Source organism: Candoia aspera, chromosome 6 (genome assembly GCF_035149785.1).
Source record: "Candoia aspera isolate rCanAsp1 chromosome 6, rCanAsp1.hap2, whole genome shotgun sequence".
Lineage (NCBI taxonomy): Eukaryota > Metazoa > Chordata > Lepidosauria > Squamata > Boidae > Candoia > Candoia aspera.
This window is the reverse complement of record NC_086158.1, coordinates 88,703,895-88,717,677: the sequence shown is the minus strand read 5'-3', so window position 1 is coordinate 88,717,677 and position 13,783 is coordinate 88,703,895. Positions and strand designations below refer to the sequence as shown.

Here is a 13,783-nt window from a genome sequence, read left to right as displayed (position 1 = left end):
TGTGGTAGCTGGCTGACACTCTCTGCTTTAGTTTTTTATGTGTGCATGTGTGTGTACAATCTTAATGGCATAATCAAGTTTGAAGAAACTAGTCACATTGCCATTTGTATTCCCATTTCTTCCTGTACATTTGCAGATGGTAAAAAAAGAAAGGAAGTCACTTCTCTGTCTGGATTAATCAGGGATTAAAACTTCTGCTACATTTGGATCATACGTTGACCAATGAAGGCAATGCCACTACAGAACATCCATGTTTAAAATGATTGAGAATACATGATCTCCTCCATGCTATTTAAAAGCTAACATTCAGGCCTCCCAAAAGTGGTTACAATGCTATTCAAACAGAAGGCTGTAGTGGCTCAAAAAACAATGTCTGTATTGTTAAGGTGCAACACATATTGTTGATCGTGTTTTTAGTAGACATCAAGAACCACAGCTCTGATTTCTTCTAGTGCTTCCTTGGGTATGTTACAAAATACTCCTTGACATCATCCCCTTGTCTTTACAGAACATAATTTATACTCAGAGGAAACTGAGCATTAACAAAGATGTGATTTTTATAATAGCCACAAAAAAGTTGCTCGGGGTAATGGCAACTCAGGTTTTCCTTGGCTGTATTAATGTAATTATTATTGTTAGCCAGCTTCAGCAAGAAGTGGTGACGTAAGTTGAGAAATTCACATAAATAGCACGCACAGGGATAACTTCAAGAGAGAGGCCTAGACTGTCTCCTTAGGATCCTCATCCTTTTATTAAGGAGCCCTGTGTGATGAATCTGATTCTTAGTTGCTAACTCAGAAATTCTCCATACAAGCCATTGCAGGATATAAAATAATTCTTTATTAGCACTAGTAACCAAACCAAATGCAAAGCTCAGTCTGAAAAAGCGCATGCACACACTAGCCTAAAAACTCTCCCCAACCGTACTTTTTTTGAGTAACTGTCGCATTCCAATCCCACCTTCTGTTATCTCTTCCCCTTTGTCTTACATTCCAAACTAAAGCACTGAGAGTGCAGATGAGCAGCTCAGCTCTCCCCCTCCTTCCAGGTCTGCTCTCCCCCTTCCTTTCTCCCTCAAGCCCCATTCCCATAACACACTACATAACTACAAATCCCATATACATCTACCCCTTACTATGGTGGGATGACCATGACCATCCTGATACCCTGGCAAACTTACTAGGTGAGGCAAGCCCTGGATGACAGTTGGTGGCAGCAGGTATTCCCAAGCCACTATCTGAAGGAAAGAGGTAAGCCATGGTGTGAAGACCCAGAGGGTTTCTGCAAGAAGTGATTTGAGACCTCCAGCCTTCTATTTATAGGCTCAGCTGTTCCACTACAGCATTGTCATCAGCTTAGGCAAAGAATCAGGCCTGACCAAATTAAGCACTGTCTGGTTTAGCATTCTGTTCCCACAGCGATCAACCAGTATCTTTGGAAAGGGCCAGCAGATAATAGCACCTCCCATTTATACTCCTCACTGAAGGGAAAAAATTGAACAAGCCCAGATCTTTTAAGATGAAGATGCCAATTCTGTTCCCCTATTTATTCTGGCAGCACTACTGCAGTACCCACATCAGGAGGAAACTGTACAGGAGAATACTGTTTCCAAACCATTCCCAAAAACAGTTAGGGTGCATCAGACCAGGGAAGGCCATAGTGGAACTGCCATTCATTGTAATATAAAGAAGTGTACCATAATCATCTAACTTCATCCCTGCATTAACCACTAGACCAACTGCAACTTTCTCACTAAGTAGCCAAGTTATATTTTGCATGATCAAGTTCCCAAGCCTCTTCTTCTCCCAGAAGGAAAATCCTCGAAGTAAGGATATCTGTTCTTGCTCAAGAAAAAGCATGAACATCCTCCTCCTTTGAGGTCGTAGTTCCATAACAGAACAGTCACTGCTTCCATTTCCTTCAGGTCAACTATTTAAAGGAATCTCCTGAGACCTAGGGTATTATGTCACCTAAACACATATCCCCAACAGTCTGGCAAGTTGTGGCACTGTGATACAAGAATGCATTCAGTAGCTCCCATAGTCCTGCTAACTTTCTGCATTCATAGCTTAAAAACCAGACTTCTGCTGATTTTATAAATCGCAGTCGAAACATTGGTGATTTGAGAACTATTCGCCTTCTGCCTTGTCTTTCCACAAAATCTTGTTCTTCATGCAAGTATGGCTTTTCATCTGTATGCTTTATTCTAAAGGAAAGACAACCCCCGCCACATACTCTGTAAGATTAACATTTTTTTCTACAATGCCTATTCCTATAATCATCTAAGCCTTAAATATACTATGGTAGAAGTGAAAGAACTTTGGCCATTTAGTAACAAGAATTCAAGGCTATTAGTATATTCTGAATGACCACATTTTGAAAAGCTTAGTTTTTATTAAATCATTCTTCTTTCCTTCCTACCAGAAGCTGATAAATATTTTCATTTCCTTAGTAGAAACCAAGCATCTCTACGAATTTATAGAACTTAATAATAAACAAGAAAGACAGGAGCTTAGGAATTTTTTGATCATTTTTAATGATCTTTCTGACCATACTTGGAGGAAGATAAAGAATGATGAGGAAGATTAGTCCAGCAGTCATTTCAGAAGTTAGAATCCAATTATAGACTCTGGACTGTGCAAAGCAGTTCCACTGTTTCTTCAGGGTGTCTTGTTAATAGATGTTTAAGATTTCATTACAGGTTTAGGATTTTTTCATTGAGTGCAATCTGCGACTGGGTGAGATTTGCCAAATAGGTTACCATCAGCAGGTCCTGAGGAGAAAAAAAAGAATATGCCTACATTATACAACACTATTCTATGTAAACATTCATTAGAAACAAATTTATAACTTTGTCCACTTACTTATACCAATAAACAATCACACTTTTAAAAGCTTCCAATTCTAGATTGGCAAAGTTTCACATCGTTCTGAATAATAACTCTAGTTCTCCCTTAGGCATAAAAACTACCTGGGTGACTCTCAGCTCAACCCACCTCACAGGGTTGCTGTTGTGGGGAAAACAGGAGGCAGAAGCATTATGTACATTGCCTTGAGTTCTATCAAAATAAAGGTGGGATATGCCTCTAATAATAGTAATAACAACAAATAGCTACATAACTTGGTACATATACCAATAGGATTATGTTCCATAAGAAACACATTTAACCATTTTTACAATGCTTTACTACATTATAAGTTATGCCACTCCTTTTTGAAACAGAAGAACTCAGTGAGAGCTAACAAACTACAATTATTTAATCCTGAAATATACTAAGTTTTAAATTGCACGATTAAAGCCATTTATTTAACATTTTCAATGTGCACCACCTCCTAAGTTCAGTAAACAAAAAGCAGAGTATGGGAAATCAAAAGGGAGAACTTAAGATCCTAACACAAGAGAAGAAATATGATGTCACAGGCATCACTGAAACTTTGTGGCAATATAGACTGGAAGGTATTAAACTTACTCAGAAGGAATAAACTGCCCTGTACATAAGGAAAGCATATGCCTGCATAAAACTTTATGAATCAGAACATGAAAATCCTGTCAAGAATGTCTTGAAGAGTGAAATAGAAGTGACATTGCTGTGGGTGTTTATTATGGACTGCCTGCCCAGGTCAAGATATGGATGACCTGGGATGACCTTTTCATTGTGAGATGATCAAACTTCCCAAAAGGCATGTGATAGTAACAATAGTTTTTTTACAGAAACTTTATTAAATTTCAAAATATAAGTAAAACATATAAGAATAGAAACTGAAGAAAGAATGAAAAAAGAACTTAAAAGTGCAGAAATAGACATAGAAAAAAGAGTGACTTCCAACCATCTTCAGTACAGATAAAAACATAAAAATACATTAACCTTTTACTCTATTTTTAACTATAAAACACATTATTTCTATATTCTTATACAATCCTAATAGTCAAATCCCAAAATCAAAACTTCATCTTTTTCAGTTTCAAGCAAAAAGTCACAATAGGAGGTTTCAACCACCCTGACAAATGGTGGAAATCTAACTCTTATCAAGAGTCAGAGGTCAAATGAATTCCTGCTTTCTTGCTGACAACCTCATTTGTCTGAAGATGAAAGAACAAGGGGTCTGCAACCTTGGATGTTATTTTAATCAACGTGGAGGAACTATTTGAAGATGTGAAGGTGACTGGAACTTTAGGAAAAAATGACATGTTATTAACCTTTCATGATATCAAGGGGAGGTGGTGTCCTGTTCAGACTATGAGACAGCCAGGCAGGATTACTTAAAACTCTTTTATTATAATTAACTATTTAAATAATAAAGTCCTCAATAAGTAAGCAACACAATCGATCAGGTCCACCCAGGTAGTGGAGGAAAACTAGGCAAGGCTGCAGGATCAGGATCCAGTGGGGACTGAGGCAACACAGCTAGGCAGAACTTGGCTAGACCCCTCAATGAGGCAGCAAGACCCGGGGAAGCAATTGCATGTGGCAAGAAGGAGACTGGAGATGCTGGGCTCGATCTTGGCACGGAGGCTGGGCAAGGCTTGACTGATTCTATAAGGCAGGACTTCGTTCTGGAGGCAATACAGGACTCGACAGAAGCAGCAAGGCAAGAGGTGGAACTCAGAGTGGTACTAGACTGGATTGGAGCGGGGAGGCAAGGCTTGGATCCAAAAACAAGGCAGGACTTGACTGGAATGGCAGAACGAGGCAAGGAACTGGACGTGGAGCTAGGCTGAACTGGAACGACAAGACTGGACTTGGGAGCAGAGGCAAGACTGGATGTGACTGAGGCGGCGAGACTAGACTGGGAACTGGAAGCAAGGCTGGGCTGGACTGGAGTGGCAAGACAAGACATGGAGCTGGAACTCTGGCTGGACTTGACTGGATCTGCACAATGAGGCTTGAAGCTGAAACCAGGATCTCATGTGGCTGAAGCGATGAGGCGAGGCTGGGAGCTGGAAGTGAAGCTGAGACCTGCTGGACCGGCGAGGCTGGACTCGATCGGAGCGAGTTGCGAGAAAGGCAGTCCCACAATGTTAGAAGAAGCTGGCTCTGATTCCACAATGGCTACAGACGCGACTTCTGACTCAGGTAAGGACTCTTCTGCTGAAACAAGCTCGAAGGTTCGGTTGTCTCCGGCAGCTTGCTCAACACGCGCTTGCCTTTTAACGTGTTCCTTTCCACTTTTCTCTTCTGCAGCCAATCAAGCTGCCTTCTGATTTGCGTGTTTCTGAGCTCTTCTGTCTTGCATGCTGATTGGAGGTTTCAAATCCTCCTCCAGATTTTGCCCAATCAGCTCTTGCTTTTTCTCCCACTGTGCTGAGTCATTTTGGTTATCTGTTTCCCCGATTCCTGAAAGATAAGTTTTGTTTCCTTCTGACTGTTCAGGCTGACTCAGACTCAAACCTCATAGGCGGAATGGAGAAAAATCAGAGGGATTTCAGAAAAGCAGATTTTGATGAACACAGATGAAAAATCCAATGATTTAAAATCCTGAATGAGAAAATCTGGGAAGGATGGAAAATCCTTCACAACATTTAAGATGCAATTCCTACTAGCAAGAGAAATGGGAAACATCTAAAGAGACAAGTATGGATACACATAGAGCTTTCTAAAATGGAAGAAGGAAATGGAAAGGTCATAATAACCAAAGAAAGATACAAGCAGAGATTGTGTTAGAAAAGCTAAAGCATATAATGAGTTGAGAAATGCCCAAAACAACAAAAAAGGATTTGGAGTAATATGTCAGAAGCAAAAGGAAAGGCAAAGATGGCGCAGCCTGTTGTGAGATGAAATTAATAACAAGTCATGGCAAGAAAGTAGATCGTCTTAACATCTGCCTTAGAGCAGAAAGCCCTCGTTGGCTACCATTGAACTACAACTCAGGCTAAAGAAGAAAAGGGTAAAAGATCACTTAGCTAATTTAAACGAATTCAAGTCTCCAAGAACAGATCAATAGAGTTGAGTACTGGAGGAAATAGAGTACTGAAGGAAATAGCAAAAGTGACTGCAGAACTGCCAATGGTAATCCTTGAAAACTCATGGAAAACTGGTGAGCTTCAGAAGATAGGAGAACGAATGACTTTATCTTCAAAAAGGAGAAGATTCTCAAGCAAATTATTAAGCATGTTCATGAGCACTTGGAATACAATAATTAAAAAGAAAACTGAGGGGAGATATGATAACCATTTTCAAATGGTTGTCCTATAGAGGAGGGAGTTGACTTATCAAATCAAATCAGTCTTTATTATAGTCATGGACCAGCATAAACATGTTCTATTCCTTGGAGGGCAGGAAGTACAAGTGCTTATAGACTCTCTCCAGAGAAGTTATCAGTGAGATTTGTATCAATCCAAAGCAAGTTCTAAATTGCATAATTTAAGAAATCAGATAAAAGTCCTGGTAATAATTTAAAGACCATTCCACCAGAAATGTAATGCAGGTTTGCACATTAACAGAGTTACCACTAATTTGAACAACAGTTACAAGCTCACCTATCCATTCATATCTAACTTCTTATTAGTACACTGAGGTCTCTTTTTTTAAAAAAAAAAAGCTTTAGTCGCATGGAAGAGATTTACTTATTCCAGGTAAATGACTACTCAAGGACTTACATTGATATTGCTGTTCAACATAGTCTCAAAGTCCTCTGGTGAAATCTTTGGAACTTGGTTAATAAGATCCATCAGGAAGCGACCAACAGTGTTGTCAGCAGCCACTTTCCCAGACTAGAGAAAAAGAAGGGCAGAGATACATTATATATATATATATATATATATAATGAACAATATAGAGTTTTATTTCTTATCAGTGCATATTATGGCCACAGCACATTTACCAGCACATCTTCTGCATACTGCAGTACTGTGCTCAGGGTATCCTGAATCTGAGCAGAAGCTGTCCCCACTTGCTGAAGGTCACTTGACAAACTAATCACTCGATTTGGGCTGAAGCAAGTCTTCATGATGAGATCAACTGAGAACAGAGAGTAGACGTGCGACTGTTAACAGAGTTGTGGCCACAAATACTTCAGTAATAATTCAGATAAATAAAGCACCATCTTTCTAATTATTGTAAAACAATCCACCTTTCAGTGGGAACTCAGCTATTATTAATACTAGGTACTACAGTCTAAAAAGGACATTGACAAACTGAAGTGACTTCAGAGGACTGCTAGCAAGATTATGAGAGGATTGGAAACTGAGTCCTATGAGGTTAAAGGAATTGGGCATGTTTAGCCTGGAACAAAGAAAATGGGGGGGAAATATGATTGTATACCTTGCCATTTATCTTCACTGTTTATCACTGCCAAATATTTTTATCATATCCTTGTGCCCTCACTAGAAAGGCAGCAACAATGGCATGCTTAGACACTTTGCCCTCAATGGTGTTGATGGGAATCTTTAATAGTATCTCTTACCAAGAGTGCTTACTGCATATGTTCAGATGCTGAAATTGAGACAGTTGTACATGTACTTCTTAAATGCCCTATCAATGATTCTTGGAGGGCAGAGCTAATCACTCCTCTAGTCATAAATAATTCAGGCTGGTCTCAATGAGCAATTGTGTACTTCCTATTAAATGACCAGGACTGTGAAGTCTCCAGAAAAATGGCCAAATTCTGTGCTGTAACAATAGTTGTCACATAATCTAGGTATGCTCTATTTCTGCTGCAAACAGGACTTTTATGCTGGATGTATTTTAATTCTGGTTGTTTGGTCTACAACTGTAGATAAACTAAAACAATATAATAATACCTTGGTTGTTGTATGATAGTTTATTTTAGGGACATGCAAAATTCAACAGTTTGGAAACTTCCATGTTGTCTCCTTCTCTAAAGTGCTAGACAGCAGAGCACTGTAAGCAAAATCAGCTGGCAGATGTTCAGAGGAAGATGGAACAAACAGGGTTAAAGAGTAGTGACAGGAGATTGTGATGGCTTGGCTCCACTTTCCTGCCATTCTGCACTCATTGTGTTATTCAGCCAGATATGGCCACACCAGGTAAAACAGCTACATACTGGGCTTAAGATAGACTTGATCATTATCTTGGTCATGAGCTGCACTCATACGACTTGCTAAGCCCAACAATTTACAAATTGGAAATGACTGAATATACATTTCTGCAGACTAGGTTGATATTTCATAAATATATGGAGGAAAGGGGACTAAAGGATAAGCACAGGATATTTCTGTCATAGACAGCATTCCTTATTCCTTCTTATCTGGGGTGAAGATGCAGCTTTAGCCCCTCTAACCTGTATATCGAAGTGTAGACCTTTACCTTTATTGCACAGAACTTATAACCAATCACAGAAAGCCAAGTCTTATCACTGAGTCTAGCCAGTGACTGACTATATTTCACTTCTTGGCTTTGCTAATCATCAGGACAAATGCAGCAGCACTACATCCATCAATATATAACAAGAAATTATGCTTACCACCTATTCGTTCTGTATCATAGTAGGCATACTTCACAGTGAGAGGAGTAAACATTACCCCCATAGTCTTACCAGGAACTCCCATTGCAGTGCTAGAAGAGAGACAATTTTGCTTAGCACACATGTTCCAAATAAGGCTTGATGCATAACAGTTGCTTTCAACTCTTATTAGTGTATTGATTCTGAAAAAAACACACTAGTGAGCAAATATATGCCCTACATATACACGACTGCCAAAATAAATTTAAGAATGTCATATGAGAAAAATATCAAAGCAGGAGATTTCAGGTATAGCAAACAGGGCCTTCTCAAAACTTCGGAACTTCTCCTTCCTGATTTTGCTAACTACCTTGTTCTTTTAATGTTATTTTTGCAATTTGTTATTATAAGTCTAAGCTGTTCTGCTATGATGTTAGAAAGAAGCATGGAATAAGGATCTCAATTTTTCTCTTACGGACTATAAAAACTTTACTCCATTTTTTACTTTTGTTTCTTTCAAGCAAAATGCAGAGAAATTGTTTTGCAAGTACCTGACATATGCCTTAATGCTCATACGTCCATTTTGTAAACTGGTGTCCACAGTGAGGTGAATTGGATTGTGAGCTTCCCGACTGTAATATTCATGGATCAAAACAGAGTGTTCTGTGATGTCATGTCCGGTTGCATACCTGCAAAAATAAAATTAGCTTAAGATAATTAACATTTGCACACAGTGAATCCATTAAGTCAATACAGATCTTAAAGGTTGCTTTGCTCAGAATACAGATTAATGCTTTGCCAGTGATCTATCCATAAAGTATCTATTATCTCAACATTTTACATATACTACTTGATAAACTAGTTTTATCTAATACTATCAGAAAGGTAAATACCAAGTATATTATCAATACCTCTTCTCAGAATGTACAAAACTAATGTACTAAGAATCTGATACACAGTTATCTTTGATTTCCAGTAACCTTTTGCAGGTTAACATAAGAATATTTTACTGCATACGAGACTCTTTGTGGCTGAAGCTGTAAAGGGAGAGTGGAGGGCAGCTAAAATGCTATTTAAACCAATACTTTCAAAGTTGCATTGTTACAAATATAAAGGAACAGAAAAATGCACAAGATTATGTTATCTGCTGGAGTTTGTCTGACAGATTCTGAGAACCTATCCCCGCACAGGGCCTCCTGACACTCACTACTTTAGGCCAGTCAGAATCTTTTGCAATTATACTGGTTACTCCAAGGGTTAAATTGAATCCAACATGATCAAAGCTATAGTCAACGAAGGTTCGGTGAATAAGGAAACCTTATCATCAACTTTAAGGAGCATAAAAGTCAACAATACATCCCTAAATGACAGGAAAAAATAGGTAGTCAAGGATTATCCTGTTAACGAGAGTCAAAGTATTTCCCAGAGTTCTATAACAAGGGAGGAATATTGTTATCAAGACTAACATTGTTGGTTGTTGTTAACAAGACCAAGTTGATGTAGTTGTCCAAAGAATTATTATTATTTTATGACACTCTGTAAATAAAAGATGGTCCTCTCTTCCAAGAAGCTAGGCAGACAATTTATGGTAGAATGAAGACTTACCATCCCAGAATAATCTCACTTGGAGACACTTTTTTGTGCAGTTCATACATATTCTTGGCAAATTCCATGTCCACTGCAACCTGAAAGTCAACAAAATATAAGATTCTGGAATTTCATTCATAATGAAATTAATTCACTGACAGCAACACTTCAAGGCTTGAACCAGAGGGCCTTTCTAGGCCTCTTGTCCAAACCTGTTAACCTGAGAATAAACCCACAACTCTGAGCATGGAAAGCACATTCTCTTTGACTGATAACATATCTCTGATACAAAGAATCATAGACTTCTGAATTTTTTCACTTAATGTTGTATACCAACTCTGCTTGTCTCCCTGAATTCCTTTATGAAAGATACCTATATGGGTACTGTAAATATAAGATAAAAAGCAGTATTCAGTCTTTTCATCCTGAACAATGTCTGATGGTAAAGAAAATAGGAGTATTTTCAGTGCCATTACAATATCAATAGGCAAATTAATCCCTTCAAGTAGCTGCTGTTGATCCCATTTGATTAAATGGGAAAATTGATAAGGAGTAAACCCAATGCCTGCCATTCATTCTAGGCTCCCCATGTATTAGAAAATAATATACAAGTACAGCTTGCCTACAGCTCCAAGTTCAGTGGAAGAAGCAAACTCACAAAATAAATAGTATATAAGGTACAGCATATATGGAAATCTTGACAAATACAAAAGACAGAGTGCAAAGCTTGACATATAAATTTCTATTTGATAAATACTTTAATAATCTATAATATCAAGGAAGCTGATATATCCATAATGAAAGCACAGTGATATCACAAAAAGATCTAAAGTTCATGTGACAAATCCCTTTATTTTGGTATAGCTCAACAGTTCCCTTAGCATAGTAAGTTGGCTTCATAATGGGAGGTTTTAATAAAATAGAACATTTTCTGCTTCACAAAGTATCTCCCACACATAATCCTTTTTACATAAATATCATTATTATTATTTAAAGTAATCAGTCCACTTCCTTTCAGTGGTATAATGTCACATATTTGCCAGCTAGAGATGGAGCTTATCACCAATTTTTTTTTTGGGGGGGAGGATCAATTTCCCTAAGAAATTGCATTCTATAAAACTGTGGGAATAGTGCTCAACAGAGAACAAAGAAATCAAGGCCAATTTATCAAGATCCAAGCAGGAAACCAAGAACTTCTTTTTCAAACCTTCCTCCCTAAAAGGAATTCTGCATATTTTCTGAAACTCAAGTTCCTATCCAAGCATTTAACAATATACTATTTAGTCAGACTGTGTATTGATTGAATTTGACATGTTATCTATTTGCTGCTTTCTCCTCTTTCTCCTCTTTCCTCCAATAAGCTCCTTTTCATACCTAGAAATCTGCCAAATGAGTATCTCATTTTGACCTTTCTCATATACAAGATTGTAGCTGCCCTTGTATTTTGTGATACAGTATTCAAAAGTTTTTGCTAAGTATTAAACATTACAGAGAGATCATTGCTAAGAACCCCCCACCCCACAAGCTGGACAGATTTGTTATAGGTATTAGTCTTCCAGCATTGTGTGAAATAAATAAACAAGTTTTGCATGGGCAATTCAAGAAGTGTGGGAAGTTAATGGAATAAATTTGTAGGAATTAAGGAACTCCACATGCTTGATAGCAAGAAGAATGAAAAAAATTATATGGAAGTAATAGAGATGCAAGAAAAAGCGTGACAGAAATGATTAAAGGACATTTCAAATAGGAACAGCTGTTTGTTGATGACAAAAAGGAATGGAAAAGAAACAAAAATGCTGGAAGACTAGATGAGAAAAATAGGACCAACTTCAGTAATATTATTAGTACCAAAGGTAAAACTTCAGCAATATTTATATAGTAACAAAGGTAAAACAATTTTAGAAAAGCCTTTCTATCACTAAAGTTATCTATGAATCTTTGATCAAATTCTATCTATTAAAGTATATCTCACTAAGCATCTGCATTACAATTTAGGATATCCCTTTCCAGCAATAATACTAAAAAAATCCTGTTAATTGTAATATTTTGCCAGTTTGAAAGGGGGGAAAGGCCTAGTTTTAGGTTTCTGAAATGTGATTCTGCAACTTCAAAGAATCACAGACTCCTTAAACCCAATTCCCTGACTTTGGTACCTTCCCAAAAGTATCTTCTTACGCTGGGTTTAAGTGAATGGCAAAGCTAACAGAATAATCAAGATGATCAAGATGGCACACTCACCTCATCTTCTGATTCATTATGAGGCACTGAGAAGCAGTTGGTGACTTCTACAGAATGTTTGTCAACTGTACCTATGAAGTTAAAGAAAAACTTATTTTCCTAAGAAAAATTCTTCCTAAGCAAAGGCCCAGGAACATAAAAGGAAGAACTTGTAAATGTAACTGAAGACAAGATTAGATTTATATTGGCCTACATGAAGAATTCTAAATTCTGAAGTACCACACAAGTGCTACAAAAAATATTATAGAGAGGATGATTCCAATATCTGTATGATGTAATTCCTTTATTAAGATAGCTCAGAGGTCAAATATGTTCAAGATCTGTATTCATCAGATAAATCAGAGACTACCAGAAAATCTCAAAACAATATCCTAGAAGATGTATAAAGCCGTCTCTTAGGTTGTTGGAAGAAGATTGCAATGGCAAACCATTTTTCAGGGCTTCCTCCATAAATATTCGGGAATCAAGCATGACTTCATGGAGACTTTATCTTATCATTTCTCTTACAATAATCGGCACAAACCAAACTGGACAGCTTTATTTCAGCGATGCACTGAAATATGGTTCCCTAAACCCCTCTGAAAATTGCTGCTCAACATGACGTTGAAGGTGCCAGAAAACTATTAACTATATGTAGAAGAAACTTACGCACTGCATTCGTTTACTTTTAACTGAGTTAACACATCGGTGTCCTGAACCTCATTCAATTTCTGAAGTGTGATCCACACGGGGCCCCTGAAATGGGCAGGGGCCCCCCGCCTAACGCCTGGAAAGGATAAAAGCCGGACCGAACGGGCTCTTCTCCGCAGGCCGGCCTACCCGCCGCCCTTTCTCTACCCCTTGCCCAGGAGCCCCGGCCCGGGCGCCTAGCAAAGATAGGATGGGATGCCGGGGCTCGGCTCCGCTTCTTCCTCGGACCGCCTGGAGCATCAACAGAGCAGCTCTGCTTCCGCGGCGGGAGGCTCTTCGGGTTCAGCCACCGCCTCCTCAGCAGACTGCGGCGGACCTTACCGAGCAAAGTGCCGATGACGCGCGCCGCACCCTCGTTGCGCCTCTCAAAGCTGTCCACGATGGAGGCCAGCACCACCGGGTGCAACCGAACCGCGCGGCCGCCAGGAAAAGGCGCCGCCAACGAGGGAGGCGGCGGCGGCGGCGCGGCCGGAGGAGTAAGGATGGCAGGCGCAGGAGCTATCGAGGGGGCGGTCGGGGAAGAAGCAGCTGGAGGCGACGGAGACGGCATCACGCCGCTCGGTGAGGCGCCGGGCGCCCCCGCTGCAGCCGCCATCTTGCGGGCAAAGGAAGCGCGAGAACTCTCGGGGGGCGGTTGGTTACGGACAACAACCCGCCTCCCGAGTGACAGTTGATAATTGGTCAGTCCTGCTGCCTTTTTTAGTGCTGTATGTATTTCTTGTTTTTAATGATGGCACGTTCCCCAATCAGGAGAGAGTCCTGCCACGGCCCGCCCCGTGAGATTCGTTCCGCTTTTTCGTTCCGTATAGTCCTCGGAATGCTCCTGTCGAGCTTTTTTCCGGGGTTCTTATTATGAATTTTTTGT

General features: G+C 39.3%; 1 protein-coding gene across 1 annotated transcript; it reads right to left on the bottom strand.

Moving 5' to 3' along the window:
• Window positions 1-2,510: 2,510 nt before the first annotated feature.
• Window positions 2,511-13,550, bottom strand: EIF3F (eukaryotic translation initiation factor 3 subunit F). Its single transcript, XM_063307622.1, has 8 exons — window positions 13,240-13,550; window positions 12,229-12,299; window positions 10,009-10,088; window positions 8,955-9,092; window positions 8,425-8,516; window positions 6,823-6,959; window positions 6,599-6,712; window positions 2,511-2,773 (listed from the first exon to the last, which is right to left on the bottom strand). Exons 1-8 carry the CDS (start codon window positions 13,511-13,513, stop codon window positions 2,696-2,698), a joined length of 984 nt encoding a protein of 327 aa, XP_063163692.1. The 5' UTR covers window positions 13,514-13,550; the 3' UTR covers window positions 2,511-2,695.
• Between the last annotated feature and the right edge of the window lie 233 nt (window positions 13,551-13,783).